The sequence below is a fragment of the Oncorhynchus mykiss genome, chromosome 9 (genome assembly GCF_057628025.1).
Source record: "Oncorhynchus mykiss isolate SJ-2025 chromosome 9, ASM5762802v1, whole genome shotgun sequence".
In the NCBI taxonomy this organism is placed as follows: Eukaryota; Metazoa; Chordata; class Actinopteri; order Salmoniformes; family Salmonidae; genus Oncorhynchus; species Oncorhynchus mykiss.
Genome location: NC_143030.1, coordinates 15,320,773 through 15,335,032, shown reverse-complemented (window position 1 = coordinate 15,335,032; position 14,260 = coordinate 15,320,773). Strand labels below are relative to the sequence as shown.

The window sequence follows — 14,260 nt, the reverse complement described above, 5'->3', positions numbered from 1 at the left end:
TGTGTTTCCATGGCATTTTTGTTTTTTTTACTCTACTGATAGTTTTGTCACAGAAACTGTTGAGTTGAATAGAAAATGTGCCTCCTCTGGTCTGGGCATGTGCACTCTAGCCAACAGGTGGCAGATCCAGTACAGGTATGCTGTGCTGGTAGTCTACATCATGAGATTATTATGGATAAGAGAGAGAATATTTTTAGTTGTCAAATGTCGATCATCAAGTCACCAGAATAAGACCCTTGATATTTATTGGAAAGGAGCATCAAGCTCATCACCGTCCACTTTCCCCACCCTGTTAAGTTCATAACTTATTTCATCTGTAGCCTAATAAACTGCATGGTTTCCTGAGTCATAGTGGGAGGACCACACACCATATAATCTCGTGACTCCAAGTTTACTTCGATATGATGGTTATAATATAAATGATTATATTGTATGTTGTGTAGTAAGCTGTTAGTAGCCCATGTGCTTCACTCTAATAATTTAGTCTATTTCCCCCTCTTAATTTCACATACTGTTCTGACTAGGTGGTGCACATGTAGCCTATAACCTGTTTTAGAGAAATGTAATCATTGAATATTGTAAGTGTTTTCATTGTTTGCTTATATGCCCCCTTTATCCTAAAATTCTGACTTGGTGTACAGGGAGAATACTGTAAGAATGGCCCTTGTTCTGAATTCTGTCACTCTACATTTCAAAAGTGCTGAACAAATAGTTATATTGACTACGTCTGTCATCGCTCGTTCAGTTAAGGTCTTAATCGAAATTATGGATTGCCTCTTATCCGCTTGTCATCCCCTTATGGTTTAGTTTGTACATCTCAATTGTCAGTAGAATTTGCCCCACCAAGATTTACATGCTAAAATTGCCACTGACTGGGGCCACCGTGGGGCCCCTTGACAAGGGAAAAGCTCTGGGTCCTAGTTATAACGTCTAGTTATCCTACCAACATTTACGTTTTAGCAGAAGTTCTTATCCACAGCGAGTTGCAGTTACTACATTAATCTTAAGGTAGCTACAGTGCCCTCAGAATGTATTCATACCCCTTGACTTTTCTCACCCTCACACAATACCCCATAATGACAGCGAAAACATGTTTCTAGAAATGTTTGCAAATTTATTGAAAATTAGATCTTATTTACATAAGAATTCACACCCCTGAGTAAATACTCTGTAGAAGCACCTTTGGCTGTGTTTACAGCTTTGAGTCGTGTTGGATATGTCTGTATCAGCTTTGAGTCGTGTTGGGTATGTCTGTATCAGCTTTGAGTCATGTTGGGTATGTCTGTATCAGCTTTGAGTCGTGTTGGGTATGGCTGTATCAATTTTGCTAATCTGAATTAGGGGATGTTCACCCATTCTTCCCATCAGATTTCCTCAAACTCTGTTAAGTTAGATGTGGAGCAGTGGTGAACAGCAATCTTCTAGTCTTTCCACAGATGTTCAATGGGATTCAAGCCTGGGCATTGGCTGGGCCACTCAAGGACTTTCACATTCTTGTTCTGAAGCCATTCCTGCATTGCTTTGGCTGTATGCTTGGGGTCATTGTCTTGTTGGAACGTAAATCTTGGCCCCAGTCTAAGGTTGTTTGCACTCTGAAGCAGGTTCTCATCATGGGTTTGCATGTATTTGCCATTCATTGTTCTCTCTGTCCTTACCATTCTCCCAGTCCCTGCCGCTGAAAAGTATCCCCATAGCATGATGCTGCCACCTCCATGTTTCACTGTAGGGATGGTGTTAGATGGGTAATGAGCTGTGCCTGGTTCTCCATACATAGCACTTTGCATTCAGTTAAAATGTTGACTCATCAGACCACAGTTTTTGAATAAAGTAATCAAAACTGTAGTATTTGGTCCCATATTCCTGGCAACCAATGATTATATTGGGGCGGCAGGCTAGCCTAGTGGTTAGAGCGTTGGACTAGTAACCGGAAGGTTGCAAGTTCAAACTCCCGAGCTGACAAGGTACAACTGTCGTTCTGCCCCTGAACAGGCAGTTAACCCACTGTTAAGGCCGTCATTGAAAATAAGAATTTGTTCTTAACTGACTTGCCTAGTTAATTAAAGATAAAAAATATCAAGCATGTGACTTTAATTTGTTTGATGCATTTGCTGTTTGTTTTGGTTGTGTTTCAGATTATTTTGTGCCCAATAGAAATGAATGGTAAATAATGTATTGTGTCATTTTGGAGTGACTTTTATTGTAAATAAGAATATCATATGTTTTATTTAAAAAGGCATAAATATATATTCTTATTTACAATAAAAGTGACTCCAAAATGACAATACATTATTTACCATTCATTTTTATAATCTGAAACACTACCAGAACAAACAAAAATGCATCCAACAAGTTTGTAGAGTCACAAGCTTGATGTAATCCAATGTGCTGGAGTACAGAGCCAAAACAACCACAAAAAGTGTCTCTGTCCCAATACTTTTGCAGCTCACTGTATGCACCAAACACTTTCCAAATGAACCACATGCTGTGCTGGAGTTCTGTACATAATGCATGCCTGGAAACTCTGACTATTGAAAAAGTTACGGACAAAGAGAAAGAGTAATTCTGAGTCTTACTTTTCTGTAATAAGTGGTAATATCACAACTTCAGCAACAAATCAATTTTCTTATCCCAAGAATAACACATATAAAGTATGCTTAGGAATCGTGAAAATATCACCAAGTACTGCTTCTCCCATTAACGGTCAGCTCAGTTGGTGACTGGAACAAGGGGTCCAGTGTTTCCGAAAAGTGCCAGGAGTGATTGACGTTAAGCTTTCAAATAAACATACCCGCGGTTGGTGAAAAACATATGGTTCTGTCCCAAATGGAACGCTATTCCTTACAGGCACTGGTCAAACCTAGTGCACTATATAGGGGATAGTGTGCCATTTCCTCTCTTCTCTTCTCTACCTAAACAAACATGTATTAGGCTCTAGCCTGATGCCCATTCCTCTTGGAGAGAGAGTATGTGCGAAAAACAACCACCATTATGTTTCTACCGGCTGGTCATCTTAAATTGTCCTTAAAAGGGGTGCTTATAAAAACATGTGTTTCCGTCCCAAATGCCAACCTATTAGTGCAGCCGATTCCATTTATAGTGCACTAGTGCATTGTGTAGGGAATAGGGTGCCATTTAGGATGTATAGTGCACTTGCTCACATCCAGACGGATGGGTGACTTCATATTTTGAAAAGGAAAAAACAAATTGCCACGCGACAACTCAGTTACTGAGTGCATCCACGCCCATGTTTACAGACAGAGACCCAATTATTTACGTCAATATTCGGACACATATTTTGACACGTTTATTGTCACGAATCTTGCACTGGAGTCAGACTGAGCGGTATCCGCTACATGGGCTAGCTGCTAAGTAAACATTGGCTATAGTGTAAAAAGAAATGTATGAAAACAAAAATATGCTTTTTGGTTTTATCCGATTTTATGATTTTGAAGCTGTGCCAGCTAGTGACCACTCTGCAGAGCAGCCTCCAGAACAAGATTCATGACGAAATCACGGTAACCTGCATAATATTGCTCAGTGAGTATTGTGATTAATTATGCTTTGGCCTACGGTGGCAAGGTACAGACAAAGTTTATTTTCAAGTTATTCATCACAAGGTATGATGACAACGTCCATGCTCGATATGATGAAAACTCAATGGTTATGAGGTGTGTGTGTCAATGAAGTCAGTTACTCTCCGCCTCCTGGGGGCGCGTTTTTATTATCAAAGGCCCCTTGCTCAGCTATGTGCTTCGCAGGGGCAGAGCCAGACCAGATGCGAACGAATGATATGGGATCTTCCAAAAAACCTGAGAAAAGAAAAGCCACTGCACTGCTGCACTGACACTCATTTCAATGGAGACTCGGCGTCACCGGGATCTTTACAAATAACGTACAGCTAGTTGTAAACACTGCATCGATCTTTGTGATGAATTTCCACTCCTTTGGGAGACAGTTACCCATTTAATCTGAATCAGGATATGCATATGAGTGAAGAACTTTTCAGTCGTAAGAAGACACTAATGTCTGTCCTGCAAGCGTAAATTTGTCTCAACAGTCCCGTGAAAGTGATGCATAAAGACGTTGCGCGTCGTTTAATCTTCCCAAATTACCAGTAACCGTTTTGTGACGAACATGACCTTCATGTAAATAATTTACAGTATTTTTATTTCATAGGTTTAATTTTCAACAAATCGCCAACAATGCAGGTCCTTCTGTTAGCCACCGTTCTCTTCTGCGTGGAGGACTTCGTCCGTGCTGAGCCCAAACAGAAGTGCACCGAGCGCTGCGACGTGAGCACTTGCCCCAGCCCCAGCTGCCCGATGGGGTACGTTCCAGACCGATGCAACTGCTGCCTGGTATGCGCCCAGGGCGAAGGCGAACCATGCGGGCGCAAAGACGACCTTCCCTGCGGTGATGGACTCGACTGCAAGCACCCGGCCGGCAAGCGGCTCGCCAAGGGGTTCTGCCAGTGCAAATTAGTGCATAAAGTCTGCGGCAGTGATGGCAATACATATGGGAACGTGTGTCAGCTTAAGGCGCAGAGTAGGAAGGCTCTGCAACAGGGTCTGCCAGCCATCAACTCGGTCCAGAAGGGACCATGCAAAATCAACCAAAACAAAGGTAAGTCATTTGTGTCTAAAAAATAAACTAAATCAACAACAACAAACAGTTGCAACATACAATTCAATATTAGCAGAAACTCGCTGTTTATTATCAATGCATGGTCACTTTACCCCTAACTACATTTACAAATTACTTCGACTAACCTGCACCCGCGCACATTGACTCGGTACCGGTATGCACCCGAGCACATTGACTCGGTACCGGTACCCCTGTATATAGCCTCGGTATTGTTATTTTATTTTTTATTTTATTTAGTAAATATCATCTTAACTCTATTTCTTGAACTGCATTGTTGGTTAAGGGCTTGTAAGTAAGCAATTCACGGTAAAGTCTACAACTTTTGTATTCCCGCGCATGTGACAAATCAGATTTGATTTGTGGATGATGAATTGATATGGGTGATGTTTGCATAGTGCAGTTACAGGGTTCATCCAAAATGACATCCTCTTCCATATAGTGCACTTCTTTTTTTACATACTCAAGGCTGAGATTTGGTTAGGGCCCATAGGGCTCTGCTCAAAAGTAGTGTGCTATATAGGAACAGCTTACTGTAAGTAGGCTAGTGGAAGAGCATGAACAACCCTTCAACCCCTCCTTTGTCAGAACGGGTAGCCAGCAGACTGTCTGGGTGACTGGATTGTTAAAGTTAACCCCTAAAGTCAACCCCTACAAGTCCTTTATGTCCCTCATTGCAAAAGGACAAATGTTTCCCATAGACACTGATCTGAGGCCAGTTTTGTGGTTTTCCCTCCTAATGGTTTAGGTTAGGATTGGGGGAGAGAAAGCTGATCTGTGCCTTGGGGAATCTCCATCATTACACCCAGACAGACTTCCTATAGATTAGTCTCACATGATTAAAACTAATCACCAGCCACTGAATGAATGACTTCACTTGTCAGAGTTCAATGTTTACTTTCCTGTCTAGCTTTTATTTGCATTTCCTGTGTCCATTTATAGGCATTTTCCTGCCCAGGGGTGGCAGTTACCTTGGTTCCCATTCCATTCTGAATGTATTTATTTTAATAAAAAATAATGTAGCACATTACAAATAGTTCCCTGGGGACATTCTAGAATTAAAACATGACTTCATACCATCTCCGACCTAAAGAGTTCCTTTTTGGATGGTGGGTAACACGCTTTACTGCAGGCGACATCAACAAAGTTGTACTGTGTCATATAGACAACAGAGCCCATGCAAACTGAGGGAGCTCCATTGTGATATGGTAGAGAGATCCTGCAGGTCTTTTACACAGAATTAATCAAACCGTATTGAATTTGTCCATCAATTCCCTTTTCAAAACAACTAACTGTATATCGTCTCAGGTTGACCTGACCCGAATAATACAGTAATTCCCTCACTAATGAGGGAAACAGTTGGCTTGTGTCCCTTCAGAGACTTTACACGAAGCAGGAAGTCCCATGCAGACACAGAAAGTTATGGCATATCCGATTTGTATTGACTTTGATCAGAGGTAATTATTCTGTGTCAGGGGCTTAAAAGCATGTGACTGACTGCCATTGAATTGTTCTAATCTCCATATATGGGTTCAACTACTATTTGAAATAATTTCAACTATGTAATCTGGGCTTGATTGAGCTTGCCTGGTGCAATAGAACCAATAGAATAGTCCCAAAACTGCAAACCTTGCCCATCGGGCACTCCAGGGAGAGCAGAGCAAATGTTTAAGATATTGGAAAGATTTCAAATAGTATTTGAACCCATAACTATATGGAGTTTAATAAGAGGGATACGGATGACTGATAATGAGATTTGTATTCTAATCTGTTCATTGGTCCAAATCATCCATGAGCCAATTAGAATCGAGGCTTTGTAGAGACCTCACACAGGCAGATTATTATGGATGGTGGCGTTTTATCTTAATCTCCTGACAAATTGGCCAATTACTCAAAGCTTCCCTAACTAAACTGATCATTCCCTGTTGAGTTAGGAATAGAAGATTATCACTGTTTACATTTTAGTTTCTATACTCAGATATCCAATGCCTCTCATTTCTCAGTCTACAGCATATCCCACTCAGTCTAATATTATATCAGCATGTGAACCCATTCAACTTACTTGTTTGCCCTCAAGTCATCCTTGAGTTATTTCAGATGGACCAGCTACCACATCGGCCTAAAGCTAAAATGATCTCCCCATTATCATTAGGATGGGCTGGCCTTCAGTCTAAGTACATGATTAGTATCTTCAAACTGTTCTTCATTCCAAACCCACATTTCCCAGACTTCTCTCAAACCCTTACCTTAGCATTGCATCTACAGTATGTACACATGCATGTGTGCACATAAACACTGACATTACAATATATTCTTCTATCCCACAGAAAAGCATGAGGTACAGTATCATTATTGGCCACCACACAGGATAATAGCAGCCTGGTTCCCAGATTTGTTTGTGCCGTCTTGCCAATAACCATATGAGTTGGCAAGACAGTAAAACAAATCTGGGGAACCAGGCTAGACTAATAGCAGAGTTGGTTTTTCCACAGTTACTGCCAAGATTGTGCCATCCACTGGTTTGGTTTTTCTAATGCTTGGTTAGCCAACCGTAGAGGACCAATTTGTAGCCTAGTGCTGAAATATGTTCTTCTGAAATTCCACTTCGCTTGGATGTTTAATTCTAGACTCCCTTAGCCAACGGTTTGTCAATGATTACGAGGATGACCATAGCCAAAAATTGGATTTGCAAATGGTTAGAATGAGAATAGTTCTAAAATCTAGAGTCAGATGTTTTTCGCTGACCATGTGATCTGACTAGGAACTCTGGGCCCTGGTTAGTGATAGTGTTTTTCATGATGACGATCCCCCAGTCAGGAAAAACTCCTGGCCCTAGTATAACTGCATGTGACAGTAACTGGAAAATCTGGGAGTTGATATTGAGGTCACTAGTACGCCACAGGCTAGTTTCAGGACAGAGTGTATTTTTGCTGACTGTTTGTACTCTAAACTCAGCTGTGTAGCCTGATTTTGTATACATGTACAAGCCAAGGAGGTCACACACCGACACACACACCGACACACACACTGGAAACCGCAGTCAGCTGAGGAAAACAAAACGCTAGCCGGTGGCGCGGCTGCCATGTACCGGAAATAACTTGCTGTAATTAACGTTTGACTGCTGCACGCCACACACGCCACCAAGGCTCTTTCATGGCCCTGAAAGACTGCAGCCCGGCACAACCTCCCAGCTGCTTTTAGACCAAAGTGCTGAGGTTTCATTTAGGAAGGAGGTGGAGGGAAGAATAAAGTAGTGTAGGGCTTCACAGAGGAACCTGCACTTGTTGACCTCCGATATGTGTTGCTGCTGTTCTGATACTGTTGATGTTGTCCTGATCACATGACCTAACTAGGGACCACTCTGGGCCCTTACTGTTACCACTTTGAAGCCTACTGTTTTCTGCAGCTAACAGATAACAGCTAGAAAATATGACGTTTGAGTGGTGATGGTGTAGAGGACTGACTGGGTTCTATTATTAACATAAGTAATTCTTCCCGCTAGTATAGGTACTTCACACCCCACCAGTCCCAGGTATAAGTTTAACTTCATAGCTGACGTGGTGGAGAAGATCGCTCCGGCTGTGGTCCACATCGAACTCTTCCTCAGGTACGCTGAGTGTGTTTGTGTAGGCAGACACGTGTGTTTGTACTGCATTATACAACTGGGGGTGTCTAATCCTGTATGCTGATTGGTTTAAAGCGCATCCCAGCTGGTGTCTATTCCACCAGTTACCACCGGCCAAATCTGACGTTAAAATGCCTATTTACTGTGTTCCATTTGACTGCGCAATCCACTGTCTTATCAGCCCAGCCAAGTAATTTATAAACTTGATCTCCACTATCAAAAGCATCTAGACATGATCTCACATTTCTTTTTAGAATAACATTTAGTTTTCAACAGTGGAGATTTGTAAAAACCTTGCTGTCTGTCTCTCTGACATTTGCAACATTGTTTCAATATTCAAATTGGATTCCCAACTGGGTGTTGTGTCAGTATGTGTCTCATGTTGAAGAAAGGGCACATGATGGTTGAACCAAAATGATCCCATATAACGTAGTAACTCAGTAGTAACTTCATCACAACAGTGTAGATCGTATGTCATCTCTCATCATAGGCAATAGCACTTCACATGACACAGTAAACTCTCGTCTTCTCATTAGAAATTCAATATTTCTAGCTCTATGTGTACCTCTTTTGACCTCTTGACCCCCAGACACCCTCTGTTCGGCCGGAACGTCCCTCTGTCTAGCGGGTCAGGCTTTGTGATGTCAGAGACGGGCCTGATAGTGACCAATGCCCACGTCGTGTCCAGCACCACGCCTATGTCAGGTCATCAGCAGCTCAAGGTTCAGATGCACAGTGGTGACATCTACGAGGCGACCATCAAGGACATCGACAAGAAGTCCGACATTGCCACCATAAAAGTCAACTCACTGGTGAGAGAAGTGGATTATATATGAGTTATACCACTGTATTGTTGAATGGTTGATTTATATAAAAATATTCAAATCTTTCCCCATGGAGGTCCGGACTACTGCTGGTTGTCTGTTCTACCTGATAATTCTTTGTGAACAATATGTCTGTGGTAAGACTCCAATATTTGTGGTGAGAGGAAGACTAACACTGTATCCTAAAGACTTTTGGACTTTTTACAATGGAACAGTCCAAATACTATGGTGGTTATATATTCAGGTTCATGTTTTTCAGGATAAAAAAAATAAACAGAATGGAGCTAAGCACAGGCAATGTCCTAGAGGAAAACCTGGTTCTGTCTGCTTTCCACCAGACACTGGGAGATGAATTCACCTTTCAGCAGGACAAATGACCTAAAACACAAGGCCAAATATACACTGGAGTTGCTTAATATAAATGATAGTGGTGGCTGCATGATGAAGCCACCACTATGCTTGAAAATATGCAGAGTGGTGCTCAGTAATGTTGTATTGGATTTGCCCCAAACATAAGGCTTTGTATTCAGGAGAAAACAGTTCATTTCTTTGCCACATGTTTTGCAGTATTACTTTAGTGATTTGTTGCAAACAGGATGCATGTTGTTGAATATTTTTATTCTGTTCAGGCTTCCTTCTTTTCACTCAATTAGGTTAGAATTGTGGAGTAACTACAATGTTGTTGATTCATCCTCAGTTTTCTCCAGTCACCATTGGCCTCATAGTGAAATCCCTGAGCGGTTTCCTTCCTCTCCGGCAAGAGATCGGTTGTATTGATATACCATCCAAAGTGTAATTAATAACTTCACCATGCTCAAAGGGGTATTCAATGTCTGATTTTTTTTTACCCATCAACCAATAGGTGCCCTTCTTTGTGAGACATTGTAAAACCTCCCTGGTCTTTGGTTGAATCTGTGTTTGAAAATTCACTGCTCGACTGAAGGGCCTTACAGATATGTGTGAGGTACAGAGACGAGGTAGTCATTCAACAATTGTGTAAGTCCATGCAACTTATGTGATTTGTTAAGCAAATTCTTACTCCTGAACTTATTTAGGCTTGCCATAACAAAGGGGTTGAATACTTATTGACTCAAGACTTTTCAGCTTTTTATGTTTAATTCATTTGTACAAATGTCTAATAATATAATTCCACTTTGATATCATGGGGTATTGTGTGTAGGCGGATGACACAATCTCAATTGAATCCATTTTAAATTCAGTCTAACACAACATGGACATTATGAATATGAAGTTGAAAAATGAAGTTTCCTTTTAAAGATTTCCTACAAGTCCCTCTCTCCTTCGCTCTCCTACACCATCCGTCTGTGAGCATATGTTTTTACTTAACTCTTCTCTCTCTCTCCTCCTTTCCTTTTCCATCTTCCCCCTTTCTGTCTACTCTTTCTCCCTTTCCCACCCTCTCTCTTTCTCTCTCCCCCTCCCCCATCCTTTCTCTCCCCCTCCCCCACCCCTCTCCCCTTCTCTCCCCCTCCCTTTCCCACCCTCTCTCTCCCCCATCCTTTCTCTCCCCTCCCTCTCCCCCACCCTTTCTCTCTCCCTCCCTTTCCCACCCTCTCTCTCCCCCACCCTTTCTCTCCCCCTCCCTCTCCCACCCTTTCTCTCCCCCTCCCTCTCCCAACCACCACCCTCTCCTCTCCCCCACCCTCTCTCCCCTCCCCCACCCTCTCTCGCCCCTCCCATCATCGCCCCCTTCCTCTCTCTTTTCTCCCTTTAGAAAAAGCTCTCTGTGCTGTTGCTAGGCCACTCGGCCGACCTTCGACCCGGTGAGTTTGTGGTTGCGATCGGCAGCCCCTTTGCGCTCCAGAACACGGTTACCACGGGGATCGTGAGCACGGCCCAGAGGGACGGCAAAGAGCTGGGCATCAGAGACTCTGACATGGGCTATGTACAGACGGACGCCATCATTAACGTGAGACATTCTATTAAAGCTTATCTAAACTTTATTTAAAGGGTAATTACAGCACACTCCACTTATAACCAATTCATCGGCTGTCTAGCTGTCTGTGACATTTAGAGGACATCCATGATCATACACACAGAGACACATCCCATTGGTTGTTTTAATAATCATTGTTTCCATCTTTTCTCAGTATGGAAATTCAGGTGGACCTCTCGTTAACTTGGTAAGATTTACAGCCGCGCCCATAACATTAGTCATAACCTTCAATGTGATAATCTTGAGAAGAAGCCATTGCCATAGAAATATAATACGCTAGTAACAAAACTTTCACTGATCTTGTGAGTCACGCTGCCAGGATTCCCATTCTAATATTCTATGTAATTAAATGAAGCCAGCCCAGTGCTGACATCTTAAAGACCCCTGTATAGGATCCCACCAGGATGGTGAGGTGATCGGTAACCGTAGCAATCCAGTTTCTATTCATAAGACAATGTTACATTATCTGCCTGACTGCCACCAGGATGGTGAGGTGATCGGTAACCGTAGCAATCCAGTTTCTATTCATAACACAATGTTACATTATCTGTCTGACTGCCACCAGGATGGAGAGGTGATCGGCATCAACACTCTCAAGGTGGCTGCTGGGATTTCCTTCGCCATCCCCTCTGATAGGATCACACGCTTCCTCAACGAATCAATGGACAAGCAGAGCAAAGGTAGGCCCACCCCTCCCCTTCCTTAACAAATCATTGGACAAGTCGAGCAAGGCCCGTCACCATACAGTAATGACACACAGGCAGAAGCATCATGCATGTGTAACGTGGCAAGGTTGGACCCAGGTGCAGAGAAGAGACCAGACGAGGAATCAGTGGTTAAGGATAAACATAATACTTCACTGAGAACCGGTAGCTTCAGGATCACAGTACACTTGAATAAAACAACAAACACTAAGTCTCAAACACTCACTCAGGAAACAACCTCACTCAGGAAACAACCTCACTCAGGAAACAACCTCACCCAGGAAACAACCTCACCCAGGAAACAATTCTGTTTTCTGCAAAGGACAACAGAAAACACACCTCCTTTTAACAGGGACATCATAATGAATAAATTCGACACACCTGAGTGTCGTTAATGTCTCTAGGACGGTCTCTGCCGCCCTCTGTTGACAGGTGGAACCATGACAGCATGATCACATTTTAACAGAAAAAGGAAGTAGAATAGAACAGATGAGTAAATAACTTTTTTTTTACAGAAGTGAGATCACTGAAGAAGCGGTTTATTGGAATAAGGATGCTCACCATCACCTCAGCGTAAGTCTTGGTAACACGTAATCATAATATTAAAACGTGTGTTAAACTATATATTACATATTATATATTACATCTCTATAGCCTACAATAAATACAGAAAAAGGTACTATTTCCAAAACTAACTTTACTGTGTGTCTGCCTGTCTGTCCTGTGTAGCCTGGTTGAGGAGCTGAAGCAGCAGAACCCAGACTTCCCAGAGGTCACTAGTGGGATCTACGTTCATGAAGTGGTTCCTCACTCTCCTGCACAGAAGTAGGTGGTCTATACTGCTATACCATGACCATTGATTGGCTTAAAATATTTAGTTACATTTTATAATAACGTTCATGAATAAGCCACGATAAATGAACATTATTATTTGTATTTAAAAACGAAATGCTTTGCAATACCCACAGACCATGTCAGAATATCTATATTTTGACATCCCTTTTCTCCACACAGAGGTGGAATCAGAGACGGCGACATCATCGTGAAGCTGAACGGCCGTCCGCTGCTGACCACTGCTGACCTACAGGGGGCGCTCACAGAGGAGACGACTCTGCTGTTGGAGGTCCGGAGGGGCAACGACGACCTACTCTTCAACATCCAGCCTGATGTCATTATGCAGTAATCATGACGAAAATGACCACCAGTGTATTCAAGATAAAAAAATAATAATAATAATCTGAACGTTCTGTAACGTTGCAATGTCACTCATGAACAGGCCCCTTGCTGTTCCAACACCGAGCCCGACGACGTCGTCGGGCAGTAACCATGGCAACTGTGGTGTGGAATCCGGGAGACTGATAAAAGTATATGGACCACCAAACAAACACGCTTGTTGAGAGACCTAGACACTGATAGTTGCCCCTAATCACTGATCTAGGGTCAGTTGTTTGTTTCTCCCCCTAATGGTTGATGATAGTAGGATTTGGGAGGGTAAAATAGGATCCTAGATCTATGCCTAAAGGGTGACTTTTTAACCATTCAGATCCAAGACGGTGAAGACGATCAACAAACAGAAAAACTGTGTTTGTTTGTTGGAACCTTGATGGGGAAACGATAGACCGACTGAACCTTGTTTGGGAAATCTCCACAGAACTCTGGAGTCCAGATGCATTTAGGACTGAAAGTCCCAGTGAAACCAAACACTTGATTTTTATTGTTATATATGTGTTTTGTATCATCTAAATGTCTTTGTCAAAGCCTACTAGCTGTTACTTGAGAATCACTTACTCCAAATGCAAGCGATCATTGGTAAGACAAGTTTTAGCATAATAGATGTTTCAATTGTTACATTGCTTTTATGGCCTTTTAAATCTGTTAGAATAGAAATAATTTCTGTATATACGAGTAGCTGTGTCCAATGCTGTCGGTTCGGAACCATTCCCCTAACCAACTGTGAATGTTATTTGGTCAGTTATAGGTTGAAAGAAAGATCACATTTTGGTCAGAAATGGTCAGTTGAAAGAAATACATGATTTTTCAGCTGGTAAAATGTAAGCAAATGTCTGATTTGAATCTGTGGCTGTATTCTTGCGGTCTTCTACTATAACCGACACGTTGGTAACACTTTCCATTAATGTCCCCTTTATGAAGGTGTTATGAGTTGTTCATAAGTAGTTTACAATACCAACTTGTGCTTAAAGTATGAATAAATAAACTAACTTTACAGGCAGTGAGTTATATATTAATCATCATATCTTCAGATTGAATGTTTTCATATGTGGATTCCTTACCGACAGGCTATGTGAATGAACATCTTTAATGGAATCGAGGTCATAGGACGTTCTTACATTGACCCAGTGAGGAGTGGTTTCCTTACCAACAGGCTATGTGAATGAACATCTTTAATGGAATCGAGGTCATAGGACGTTCTTACATTGACCCAGTGAGGAGTGTGTGTCCGTGCATGTGTGATTCCCTTGACAACGTTCTGCTGCACTTGGAGATGGCT

The 14,260-nt window shown here is 42.1% G+C and overlaps 1 protein-coding gene across 2 annotated transcripts; it reads left to right on the top strand.

Moving 5' to 3' along the window:
• Positions 1-3,676: 3,676 nt before the first annotated feature.
• Positions 3,677-14,000, top strand: LOC110531481 (serine protease HTRA3). 2 transcript variants are annotated; one of them, XM_021614683.3, is made up of 9 exons: positions 3,677-4,623; positions 8,149-8,248; positions 8,856-9,078; positions 10,826-11,020; positions 11,202-11,234; positions 11,613-11,727; positions 12,267-12,324; positions 12,481-12,576; positions 12,766-14,000. In XM_021614683.3, exons 1-9 carry the CDS (start codon positions 4,203-4,205, stop codon positions 12,932-12,934), a joined length of 1,410 nt encoding a protein of 469 aa, XP_021470358.1. In that variant the 5' UTR covers positions 3,677-4,202; the 3' UTR covers positions 12,935-14,000. The 2 variants fall into 2 exon arrangements, with proteins under 2 accessions (XP_021470358.1, XP_021470360.1); XM_021614685.3 differs by having other exon boundaries at positions 3,793-4,623; positions 8,144-8,248.
• The last annotated feature ends 260 nt before the right edge of the window (positions 14,001-14,260 follow it).